Below are 12,797 nucleotides of genomic sequence, written 5' to 3'. Positions count from 1 at the left end.
TGTGTGAGACAGCGTGTGTGTGTGTGTGAGACAGCGTGTGTGTGTGTGAGAGACAGCGTGTGTGTGTGTGTGAGACAGCGTGTGTGTGTGTGAGAGACAGCGTGTGTGTGTGAGAGAGACAGCGTGTGTGTGTGAGAGAGACAGCGTGTGTGTGTGTGAGACAGCGTGTGTGTGTGTGTGAGACAGCGTGTGTGTGTGAGAGAGACAGCGTGTGTGTGTGAGAGAGACAGCGTGTGTGTGTGTGTGAGACAGCGTGTGTGTGTGTGTGAGAGACCGCATGCCTGCGTGTGTGTGACACGGCGTGTGTGTGTGTGTGACACGGCGTGTGTGTGTGTGTGAGACAGCGTGCGTGTGTGTGAGACAGCGTGCGTGTGTGTGACACGGCGTGTGTGTGTGTGTGAGACAGCGTGTGTGTGTGTGAGAGACAGCGTGTGTGTGTGTGAGACCGCATGCCTGCGTGTGTGTGAGACAGCGTGTGTGAGAGAGACAGCGTGTGTGTGTGTGAGAGACCGCATGCCTGCGTGTGTGTGAGACAGCGTGTGTGAGAGAGACAGCGTGTGTGTGTGTGAGAGACAGCGTGTGTGAGAGAGACAGCGTGTGTGAGAGAGACAGCGTGTGTGAGAGAGACAGCGTGTGTGTGAGACAGCGTGTGTGTGTGTGTGAGACAGCGTGTGTGGGTGTGAGACAGCGTGTGTGTGTGTGTGAGACAGCGTGTGTGTGACACGGCGTGTGTGTGTGTGTGAGACAGCATGTGTGTGACACGGCGTGTGTGTGTGTGTGAGACAGCGTGTGTGTGACACGGCGTGTGTGTGTGTGTGAGACAGCGTGTGTGTGACACGGCGTGTGTGTGTGTGTGAGACAGCGTGCGTGACTGCGAGACGACGTGCGTTTGTTTCTGTTCCTGGTACCAGGGATGTTTCTTCATAAAAGCTTCCTCTATCCTGCCACCGCACTCTGTTCACTTTGGGTGATTTTAGTGTTTGAATTGATTGCTGGATTCATGTCCATTGATGTTTCTCTGCTGTGTTTTCTGACAGTCCATCACTATGGGAGAGCTGTCATTATGTTTGGTGTTCCCTATGTCTACACTCAGAGCAGAATCCTGAAGGTAGGTGTTCCTCTGCTCCAGCTGGTTTCTGTTTGTGGGATTGAGGGATAGGTGGGAAGGGGCTCAACCAGCAAAGGCTGAATGTCCTGATTCTGTGCTGTGGATTCACTGGAAAATAAAAATACACAGCACAACCTTACAGTGCCACGAATATACAAAACATTCAGAGCACGGGGTTAGATACAGAGTAAAGCTCCCTCTACACTGTCCCCCATCAAACATTCCCAGGACAGGTACAGCATGGGGTTAGATACAGAATAAAGCTCCCTCTACACTGTCCCCCATCAAACACTCCCAGGACAGGTACAGCACGGGGTTAGATACAGAATAAAGCTCCCTCTACACTGTCCCCCATCAAACACTCCCAGGACAGGTACAGCACGGGGTTAGATACAGAGTAAAGCTCCCTCTACACTGTCCCCCATCAAACACTTCCAGGACAGGTACAGCACGGGGTTAGCTACAGAGTAAAGCTCCCCCTACACTGTCCCCATCAAACACTCTCAGGACAGGTACAGCACGAGGTTAGATACAGAGTAAAGCTCCCACTGCACTGTCCCCATCAAACATTCCCGGGGCAGGTACAGCACGTGGTGACATACAGAGTAAAGCTCTGTATCTAAAGTAGGGGGCTGGAGGAGGTTACAGAGATAGGGAGGGGTGTAGAGGGTTGGAGGAGGTTACAGAGATAGGGAGGGGGTGTAGGGGACTGGAGGAGGTTACAGAGATACGGAGGGGGTGTAGGGGGTTGGAGGAGGTTACAGAGATAGGGAGGGGGTGTAGGGGACTGGAGGAGGTTACAGAGATAGGGAGGGGTGTAGGGGGTTGGAGGAGGTTACAGAGATAGGGAGGGGGTGTAGGGGGCTGGAGGAGGTTACAGAGATAGGGAGGGGGTGTAGGGGGCTGGAGGAGGTTACAGAGATAGGGAGGGGTGTAGAGGGTTGGAGGAGGTTACAGAGATAGGGAGGGGGTGTAGGAGGCTGGAGGACGTTACGGAGAATGGGAGGGAGTGTAGGGGGCTGGTGGAGGTTACAGAGATACGGAGGGGGTGTAGGGGGTTGGAGGAGGTTACAGAGATAGGGAGGGGGTGTAGGGGACTGGAGGAGGTTACAGAGATAGGGAGGGGTGTAGGGGGTTGGAGGAGGTTACAGAGATAGGGAGGGGGTGTAGGGGGCTGGAGGACGTTACAGAGATAGGGAGGGGGTGTAGGGGGCTGGAGGAGGTTACAGAGATAGGGAGGGGGTGTAGGGGGCTGGGGAGGTTACAGAGATAGGGAAGGGGTGTAGGGGGCTGGAGGAGGTTACAGAGATAGGGAGGGGGTGTAGGGGGCTGGAGGAGGTTACAGAGATAGGGAGGGGGTGTAGGGGGCTGGAGGAGGTTACAGTGATAGGGAGGGGGTGTAGGGGGCTGGAGGAGGTTACAGAGATAGGGAGGGGGTGTAGGGGGCTGGAGGAGGTTACAGTGATAGGGAGGGGGTGTAGGGGGCTGGAGGAGGTTACAGAGATAGGGAGGGAGTGTAGGGGGCTGGAGGAGGTTACAGAGATAGGGAGGGGTGTAGAGGGTTGGAGGAGGTTACAGAGATAGGGAGGGGGTGTAGGAGGCTGGAGGACGTTACGGAGAATGGGAGGGAGTGTAGGGGGCTGGTGGAGGTTACAGAGATACGGAGGGGGTGTAGGGGGTTGGAGGAGGTTACAGAGATAGGGAGGGGGTGTAGGGGACTGGAGGAGGTTACAGAGATAGGGAGGGGTGTAGGGGGTTGGAGGAGGTTACAGAGATAGGGAGGGGGTGTAGGGGGCTGGAGGACGTTACAGAGATAGGGAGGGGGTGTAGGGGGCTGGAGGAGGTTACAGAGATAGGGAGGGGGTGTAGGGGGCTGGAGGAGGTTACAGAGATAGGGAGGGGGTGTAGGGGGCTGGAGGAGGTTACAGAGATAGGGAGGGGGTGTAGGGGGCTGGAGGAGGTTACAGAGATAGGGAGGGGGTGTAGGGGGCTGGAGGAGGTTACAGTGATAGGGAGGGGGTGTAGGGGGCTGGAGGAGGTTACAGAGATAGGGAGGGGGTGTAGGGGGCTGGAGGAGGTTACAGTGATAGGGAGGGGGTGTAGGGGGCTGGAGGAGGTTACAGAGATAGGGAGGGGGTGTAGGGGGTTGGAGGAGGTTACAGAGATAGGGAGGGGGTGTAGGGGGCTGGAGGAGGTTACAGTGATAGGGCGGGGGTGTAGGGGGCTGGAGGAGGTTACAGTGATAGCTCTAGCAGAGAAAATGTTGCTCAGAGCAGAAAAGAGAATTCACAAGGGTGAGCCATGCGGAATAAACTGCAGTAAAACATCCTTGATTTCTCTGTGGCCCTTTTTAAAGGTGTCTTTTTAATCCACAGGCCCGTTTAGAATACCTACGGGATCAGTTCCAAATCCGTGAGAATGACTTCCTGACGTTCGATGCAATGAGACATGCCGCACAATGTGTGGGAAGAGTCATCCGCGGAAAAACCGATTACGGCCTCATGATTTTTGCAGATAAGGTAATTCCAAAACCGAACTGACTAAATATACAATTTGCTTTCAACATTGATTGTTGGTTAAACTGAATTAAACCCAAACCGTATGTCTGTTTGCAGGAACATTGATCAGCAGCAAAGGGGAATCTATTTCTGTGCTATTTAGATCCACGCAGACTGGCAGATTTACAACTTTGTTTCCAGCTGTAGTATTTAAAGTTTAAGTTTATTTATTAGTCACAAGTAGGCTTCCATTAACACTGCAATGAAGTTACTGTGGAAATCACCTAGTTGCCACACTCCAGCGCCTGTTCGGGTACACTGAGGGAGAATATGGCTCCGTCAATCCACCTAACCAGCACGTCTTTCGGACTGTGTGAGGAAACCGGAGCACCCGGAGGAAACCCACGCAGATACGGGGAGAACATGCAGACTCCGCACAGACAGTGACCCAAGCCGGGAATCGAACCCGGGTTCCTGGAGCTGTGAGGCAGCAGTGCTAACCCACTGTGCTACCGTGCCGTGCTAACCACTGTGCTACCGTGCTGTGTGTGTTGAGAGCAGCAAAACATTCAGAATAATCACTCGTGCCAACCCCTGTTGTTCCGTTCTCAGGATGTGGGCGTCACTGGCAAAGCCAGCATTTATTGTCCGTCCCGAGTTGCCCTTGAGAAGGTGGTGGTGAGCTGCCTTCCCGAATCGCTGCAGTCCACGTGGTGTAGGTGTCTCCACAAACTGACAGCATTGTAAATCCATGATAATACAGAGGATTGGTTTGAGAAAACGCTGAGTGTGTCCTGCAGAGTTTAGCTGATGCTGAGTATCAGGAATTGTGTAGGGGTGTGTGTGTGTAGGGGTGTGTGTGTGTAGGGGTGTGTGTGTGTAGGGGTGTGTGTGGGGGTGTAGGTGTGTGGGGGTGTAGGTGTGTGGGGGTAGGTGTGTGTGTGTGTAAGGTGTGTGGGGTGAGTGTGTGTGTGTGTGTGGGGCGAGTGTGTGTGTGTGGCGAGTGTGTGTGGGGCGAGTGTGTGTGTGTGTGGGATGCGTGTGTGTGTGTAAAAAGTGGGTGTGTGTGTGTGTGGGGTGTGTGTGTGTGTGGGTGGCGTCTGTGTGTGTGGGGTGTGTGTGTGTGGTGGGTGTGGGGTGTGTGTGTGTGTGGAGGGTGTGTGTGTGTGTGGGGTGTGTGTGTGTGGGGTGTGTGTGTGTGTGGGGTGTGTGTGTGTGTGTGTGGGGTGTGTGTGTGTGTGTGGGGTGTGTGTGTGTGTGTGGGGTGTGTGTGTGTGTGTGGGGGGGGTGGGTGTGTGGGGTGTGTGTGAGTGGGGTGTGTGGGTGTGTGTGTGTGGGGTGTGTGTGTGTGTGTGGGGTGTGTGTGTGTGTGTGGGGTGTGTGTGTGTGTGGGGTGTGTGTGTGTGTGGGGTGTGTGTGTGTGTGGGGTGTGTGTGTGTGTGTGGGGTGTGTGTGTGTGTGTGGGGTGTGTGTGTGTGGGGTGTGTATGTGTGTGTAACGGGTGTGTGTAGGTGTGTGTGTGTGTGTAAGGTGGGTGTGTGTGTGTAAGGTGGGTGTGTGTGTGTAAGGTGGGTGTGTGTGTGTAAAGTGTGTGTGTGTGTAAGGTGGGTGTGGGGTGTGTGTGTGGGGGGTGTGTGTGTGTGTAAAGTGTGTGTGTGTGTGTAGGGTGTGTGTGTGTGTAAGGTGGGTGTGGGGTGTGTGTGTGTATGTGTAAAGTGTGTGTGTGTATGTGTGTGTGTAGGGTGTGTGTGTGTGTAAGGTGGGTGTGGGGTGTGTGTGGGGCTGTGTGTGCGTGTGGGGCTGTGTGGGGTGTGTGCGTGTGGGGTGTGTGCGTGTGGGGTGTGCGCGTGTGGGGGGTGTGGGGTGTGTGTGTGTGTGGGGTGTGTGTGTGGGGTGTGTGTGTGGGGTGTGTGTGTGGGGTGTGTGTGGGGTGTGTGTGGGGTGTGTGTGGGTGTGGGGTGGGTGTGGGGTGTGTGTGTGTATGTGGGGTGTGTGTGTGTGTGGGGTGTGAGTGTGTGTGTGGGGTGTGTATGTGTGTGGGGTGTGTGTGTGTGTGTGTGTGTGGGGTGTGTGTGTGGTGTGTGTGTGTGGGGTGTGTGTGTGGGGTGTGTGTGTGTGGGGGGTGTGTGTGTGTGTGGGGGGTGTGTGTGTGTGGGGGGTGTGTGTGTGTGTGGGGGGGGTGTGTGTGTGTGGGGGGGGTGTGTGTGTGTGGGGGTTGTGTGTGTGTGGGGGGTGTGTGTGTGTGTGGGGGTGTGTGTGTGTGTGGGGGGTGTGTGTGTGTGTGGGGGGTGTGTGTGTGTGTGTGGGGGGTGTGTGTGTGTGTGTGGGGGGTGTGTGTGTGTGTGTGGGGGTGTGTGTGTGTGTGTGGGGGGTGTGTGTGTGTGTGGGGTGTGTGTGTGTGAGAGTGTGTGTGTGTGGGGGGTGTGTGTGTGTGTGGGGGGTGTGTGTGTGTGTGGGGGGTGTGTGTGTGTGAGAGTGTGTGTGTGTGTGTAGGGTGTGGGGACAGTGGCCCAGGATGGCTAATGCGCTATAACAGCCAGTATTTCACAGCCGTGAATCGCTGCCAGGAGAATCTGTGCAGTCGCCATGCTGTTTGTCGCCATGGGCAGTTGCCATGCAGCCTGTTCACCGTCTATAACACTGACACCCTTGTCAATTCCCAACTACCCTGACCTGCTGCTGATGGGAACAGATCTTGGGTCAGTGTTCCCCTTTAGAATTTAATAACTGACGTGATGTCAGAGCAGTTCTTTCCAAACCTCCAGACGTACACACACATTAGTCGGTTAACTCGAGAGCACCGAGGTACCATGGTGGGCTGCCGACACTCCAGCACACTCAGGGAGGCGATGGCCTAGTGTTATTATCGCTAGAAACTCAGCTAATGTTCTGGGGACCCGGGTTCGAATCCCGCCACGGCAGGTGGTGGAATTTGAAATCAATAAAAAATATCTGGAATTAAGAATCTACTGATGACCATGAAACCATTGTCGATTGTCGGAAAAACCCATCTGGTTCACTAATGTCCTTTAGGGAAGGAAGTCTGCTGTCCTTACCCGGTCTGGCCTACATGTGACTCCAAAGCCACAGCAATGTGGTTGACTCTCAACTGCCCTCGGGCAACTAGGGATGGGCAACAAATAAAAACAAATTACTGCGGATGCTGGAGTCTGAACCCAAAAGAGAGAATGCTGGAAAATCTCAGCAGGTCTGGCAGCATCTGTAAGGAGAGAAAAGAGCTGACGTTTCGAGTCCAGACCCTTTGTCAGAGCCCAATCCTGAAACCAATCCTCTATTATCATGGATTTACAATGCTGTCAGTTTGTGGAGACACCTACACCACATGGACTGCGACGGTTTGAGGAAGCAGCTCACCACCACCTTCTCGAGGGCAACTAGGGATGGGCAATAAATACTGGCCCAGCCAGCGACACCCATGTCCCATGAGAGACTGTGTAGAATCACTGAATTAGTTTTTGTTTAAGTACATGACCGTCTATACGGTGGGCAGTGTGTCCCCTGTCCTGAAGATTGTGTATATAAAGTGTCTAATTCTCCATTTCGGCCACAATAATCCTCATTCACACTACCGCCTTGAGCACACCCAACTATTGGAAAAGTTTTGGGTGCGACTGTTACAAGTCATCGGAAGTTTATGAATCTTGTGTCTCAGGCAGTACAGCGGGCAGAAAGTGTTTTACGAGCACTGAATGCATCCTTTCTTAGTCGAGATGCCTATGTTTATCTCAAACTTTATAAGCAGCTTGTTCGCCCACATCTGGAGTCTGCATCCAGAGCTTGGAATTCACACTTTCAGAGAGAGATACAGCTTACAGAGAGAACACAAAAACCCGTTCCAGGAAAATAGAAGGCCTAAAGGAGCATTTAAGAATTCTTGGAATACAATCTTTAGAAAAGACTAATTTTTGATTTAGAAATTTAAGTTTATAAATTGATACATGGCTTTAACTATCTCGAAGGCTGAAAAGTTTCCTCACAATTACAGTATTCAGTATAAACTCCAGAAGCTCAGTTCACATCTCGAATTTATTTTTCTACGCAGAATTGTTTTACTTGGAATGCTTTTTGTGATTTTGGTGTAGTGACCTTTAGAAGACTTGTCAGAAATATAGTGTGGTTTCCAGGTCTGATAATGTTGTTGCTGTTCTTGTTTTAAATACTGTGCCTTTGTGCTTTGCCGTGTACTTGGGGCCGTGTGCTGTCTCTGGCTCCATCACCGTGCCGTTGAGTCTAATTCTTTTCTCTGGGCAGCGATTTGCTCGCGCTGATAAACGTGGGAAGCTGCCTCGCTGGATCCAGGAACACATTACTGACAGTAACCTCAATCTGACTGTGGATGAAGCTGTGCAAATCTCCAAGCACTTCCTCCGACACATGGCCCAGCCATTCCAGCAGGTCAGCTACTGAGTGTTCCGAATTTGACTCAGGCTATCTCCCCCTCACTGTCACATTTCATCTCTCCCTCTCACACTTTCTCATGGTTTTCTGTTTAATTCTCCCTCTCTCTCTCTCCCTCTCTCTCTCTCACGCTCCCTCTCTCTCTCACACGCTCCCTCTCTCTCTCACACGCTCCCTCTCTCTCACACGCTCCCTCTCTCTCCAACACGCTCCCTCTCTCTCCAACACGCTCCCTCTCTCTCTCACACGCTCCCTCTCTCTCTCACACGCTCCCTCTCTCTCTCACACGCTCCCTCTCTCTCTCACACGCTCCCTCTCTCTCTCACACGCTCCTCTCTCTCTCACACGCTCCCTCTCTCTCTCACACGCTCCCTCTCTCTCTCACACGCTCCCTCTCTCTCTCACACGCTCCCTCTCTCTCTCACACGCTCCCTCTCTCTCTCACACGCTCCCTCTCTCTCTCACACGCTCCCTCTCTCTCTCACACGCTCCCTCTCTCTCTCACACGCTCCCTCTCTCTCTCACACGCTCCCTCTCTCTCTCACACGCTCCCTCTCTCTCTCACACGCTCCCTCTCTCTCTCACACGCTCCCTCTCTCTCTCACACGCTCCCTCTCTCTCTCACACGCTCCCTCTCTCTCTCACACGCTCCCTCTCTCTCTCACACGCTCCCTCTCTCTCTCACACGCTCCCTCTCTCTCTCACACGCTCCCTCTCTCTCTCACACGCTCCCTCTCTCTCTCACACGCTCCCTCTCTCTCTCACACGCTCCCTCTCTCTCTCACACGCTCCCTCTCTCTCTCACACGCTCCCTCTCTCTCTCACACGCTCCCTCTCTCTCTCACACGCTCCCTCTCTCTCTCACACGCTCCCTCTCTCTCTCACACGCTCTCTCTCTCTCTCACACGCTCCCTCTCTCTCTCACACGCTCCCTCTCTCTCTCACACGCTCCCTCTCTCTCTCACACGCTCCCTCTCTCTCTCACACGCTCCCTCTCTCTCTCACACGCTCCCTCTCTCTCTCACACGCTCCCTCTCTCTCTCACACGCTCCCTCTCTCTCTCACACGCTCCCTCTCTCTCTCACACGCTCCCTCTCTCTCTCACACGCTCCCTCTCTCTCTCACACGCTCCCTCTCTCTCTCACACGCTCCCTCTCTCTCTCACACGCTCCCTCTCTCTCTCACACGCTCCCTCTCTCTCTCACACGCTCCCTCTCTCTCTCACACGCTCCCTCTCTCTCTCACACGCTCCCTCTCTCTCTCACACGCTCCCTCTCTCTCTCACACGCTCCCTCTCTCTCTCACACGCTCCCACTCTCTCTCACACGCTCCCTCTCTCTCTCACACGCTCCCTCTCTCTCTCTCACACGCTCCCTCTCTCTCTCACACGCTCCCTCTCTCTCTCACACGCTCCCTCTCTCTCTCACACGCTCCCTCTCTCTCTCACACGCTCCCTCTCTCTCTCACACGCTCCCTCTCTCTCTCACACGCTCCCTCTCTCTCTCACACGCTCCCTCTCTCTCTCACACGCTCCCTCTCTCTCTCACACGCTCCCTCTCTCTCTCTCACACGCTCCCTCTCTCTCTCACACGCTCCCTCTCTCTCTCACACGCTCCCTCTCTCTCTCACACGCTCCCTCTCTCTCACACGCTCCCTCTCTCTCTCACACGCTCCCTCTCTCTCTCACACACTCCCTCTCTCTCTCACACGCTCCCTCTCTCTCTCACACGCTCCCTCTCTCTCTCTCACGCTCCCTCTCTCTCTCTCACGCTCCCTCTCTCTCTCTCACGCTCCCTCTCTCTCTCTCTCATGCTCCCTCTCTCGCACGCTTCCTCTCTCTCGTGCTCCCTCCCTACCTCTCGCTCCCTCTCTCTTTCTCTCTCCCACTCCCCCTCTCTCTCCCTCTCTCGCTCTCTCTCCTGCATGGACTCTCCCACATTGGCTGTCTCCCCTCTTCTCCGTCCTATGTTTTGTGTTTCTGTCTCTGCCTCTCTTTGAGAGGTTTGATTGAAAGGTAAGTGTTGGTCACAAAACTGAGAGAGAATCGCCCTGTTTCTCACTCAGTTCTGGTAACTTGTTAAATGTGTTAATGGGATGTGGGCGTCGCTGGCTGGGCCAGCATTTATTACCCACTCCTCAGTGCCCCTTGAGAGGGTGGTGGTAAGCTGCCTTCTTGAACCGCTGCAGTCCATGTACGTACACCCACAGTGCTGTCAGGGAGGGAGTCCCAGGATTTTGACCCAGTGACAGGGAAGTAACGGCCGATATATTTCCAAGTCAGGGTGGCGAATGACTTGGAGGGGAACGTCCAGGTGGGGGTGTTTCCAGGTATCTGCTGCTCTTGTCCTTCTGGACAGTAGAGGTCACAGGTTTGGAAAGTGTTGTCAAATGAGCTGTGTAGACACATGACTGCCACTGCACAGCGATGGAGGAAGTGAATGTTGACGGTGATAGCTGAGGTGCCAATCAAGTGAGACTGCTTTGTCCTGGATGGTGTCGAGCTTCTTGAATGTTGTTGGAGCTGAAGTTTCTCCTCAACTTAGTCCTAAATCTGCTCCCCCTTATTTAGAGGCCATGCCCCCTAGTTCTAGTTTCACCCGCCAGTGGAAACAACTTCCCTGCTTCTAACTTATCTATTCCCTTCATAGTTTTTTATGATTCTATAAGATCCCCTCCTCATTCTTCTAAAATGGATAGCCCCCTGAGGCCACACTGAGCCAAATGCTGTCCTGAGAGCAGTCACTTAATTCCCTCATTTGCAATAACGAATAGCAGTGAGGACCGTCAGAGGATACAGCAGGATATCGATCGGTTGGAGACTTGGGCGGATGGAGTTTAATCCGGACAAATGCGAGGTAATGCATTTTGGAAGGTCTAATACAGATGGGAAATAGACAGTAAATGGCAGAACCCTTAAGAGTATTGATAGACAGAGGGATCTGGGTGTACAGGTACACAGGTCACTGAAAGTGGCAATGCAGGTGGAGAAGGTGGTCAAGAAGGCATACGGCATGCTTGCCTTCTTCGGCCGGGGCATGGAGTTTAAACATTGGCAAGTCATGTTGCAGCTTTGTAGAACCTTAGTTAGGCCGCACTTGGAATATAGTGTTCAATTCTGGTCGCCACACTACCAGAAGGACATGGAGGCTTTGGAGAGGGTACAGAAAAGATTTACCAGGATGTTGCATGGTATGGAGGGCATTAGCTATGAGGAGAGGTTGGAGAAACTTGGTTTGTTCTCACTGGAACGATGGAGGTTGAGGGGTGATCTGATAGAAGTCTACAAGATTATGAGGGGCATGGGCAGAGCGGATAGTCAGAAGCTTTTTCCCAGGGTGGAAGAGTCAATTACTCGGGGACAGAGGTTTTAGTTGCAAGGGGCAAGGTTTAAAGGAGATGTACGAGGCAAGTTTTTTTTTACACAGAGGGTGGTGGGTGCCTGGAACTCGTTGCCGGGGGAGGGAGTGGAAGCAGATACGATCGTGACATTTAAGGGGCATCTTGACAAATACATGAATAGGATGGGAATAGAGGGATACGGTCCCCCGGAAGGGTAGGGGGTTTTAGTTCAGTCGGGCAGCATGGTCGGTGCAGGCTTGGAGGGCCGAAGGGCCTGTTCCTGTGCTGTAATTTTCTTTGTTCTATTTACAGGAACGGGCCCTTCGGCCCTCCAAGCCTACACCGACCATGCTGCCCGACTGAACTAAAACCCCCACCCTTCCGGGGACCAGATCCCTCTATTCCCATCCTATTCATGTATTTGTCAAGATGCCCCTTAAAAGTCACTACCGTATCCGCTTCCACTCCCTCCCCCGGCAGCGAGTTCCAGGCACCCACACCCTCTGTGTAAAAAACTTGCTTCGTACATCTCCTTTAAACCTTGCCCCTCGCACCTCAAACCTGTGCCCTCCTAGCAATTGACTCTTCCAACCTGGGAAAAAGCTTCTATTTCCACTGTGTGTGCCACTGTTGTAACTCCTGAGAAGCTGTCAGTGTGACACGAACGAGAATGATATTCCTAAATGATTGTTTGACCTTTTCTCTGGTGATTCCAATGCAGGAGGACCAGTTGGGATTATCACTGCTTTCCCTGGATCAGCTCGAATCAGAGGAGATTCTCACCCGGATCCAGCAAATTTCTCATCAAGTGTGAAGGGCATAATGGGACGGCCCTTGGTCAGATAGCAGCACAGAACCTTAGCTGCAGGATGTCAGCCAGACAGAGCTCCTGGCTGCCGGCTGAACCCCCCACAGCCTGGGGGGGATGGGGTTTCGATGGTTCCCTGAAGCAGGGGGAAGGAGGTTTGTCAGGCTGTGAAGTCCGCGGATTCTGGTGAACCGAGTATTTCTAATGATGTTTGTAAAATATTAATAAACGGGATTTTGTACTGGTCATCAAACCCACTCACTGCTTCTGTTGTATCGAGTCGTAGAGGTTTACAGCATGGAAACAGGCCCTTCGGCCCAACTTGTCCATGCCGCCCTTTTTTAAAACCCCTAAGCTAATCCCAATTGCCCGCATTTGGCCCATATCCCTCTATACCCATCATACCCATGTAACTGTCTAAACGCTTTTTAAAAGACAAAACTGTACCCGTCTCTACTACTACCTCTGGCAGCTTGTTCCAGACACTCACCGCCCTCTGTGTGAAAAAATTGCCCCCCTGGACACTTTTGTATCTCTCCCCTCTCACCTTAAACCTATGCCCTCTAGTTTTAGACTCCCCTACCTTTGGGAAAAGATATTGACTGACTACCTTGTCTATGCCCCT

At 53.1% G+C, this 12,797-nt stretch overlaps 1 protein-coding gene across 1 annotated transcript in view; it reads left to right on the top strand.

The window, feature by feature from the left end:
- The window catches only part of ercc2 (excision repair cross-complementation group 2), a gene marked incomplete at its 5' end in the record, with an annotated part of 47,391 nt that extends 34,954 nt beyond the window's left edge, over positions 1-12,437 (top strand). The window contains 4 exons of the mRNA XM_078207662.1: positions 1,038-1,108; positions 3,484-3,627; positions 7,879-8,022; positions 12,086-12,437. Of these exons, the coding sequence (XP_078063788.1) occupies positions 1,038-1,108; positions 3,484-3,627; positions 7,879-8,022; positions 12,086-12,178 (452 nt within the window). The remainder of the gene's footprint in view (positions 1-1,037; positions 1,109-3,483; positions 3,628-7,878; positions 8,023-12,085) is intronic.
- Between the last annotated feature and the right edge of the window lie 360 nt (positions 12,438-12,797).

This window comes from Mustelus asterias, unplaced genomic scaffold, assembly GCF_964213995.1.
Source record: "Mustelus asterias unplaced genomic scaffold, sMusAst1.hap1.1 HAP1_SCAFFOLD_2571, whole genome shotgun sequence".
NCBI lineage: Eukaryota > Metazoa > Chordata > Chondrichthyes > Carcharhiniformes > Triakidae > Mustelus > Mustelus asterias.
Note: the sequence above shows the minus strand (reverse complement) of the source record. Positions and strands in the feature narration are given on the sequence as shown.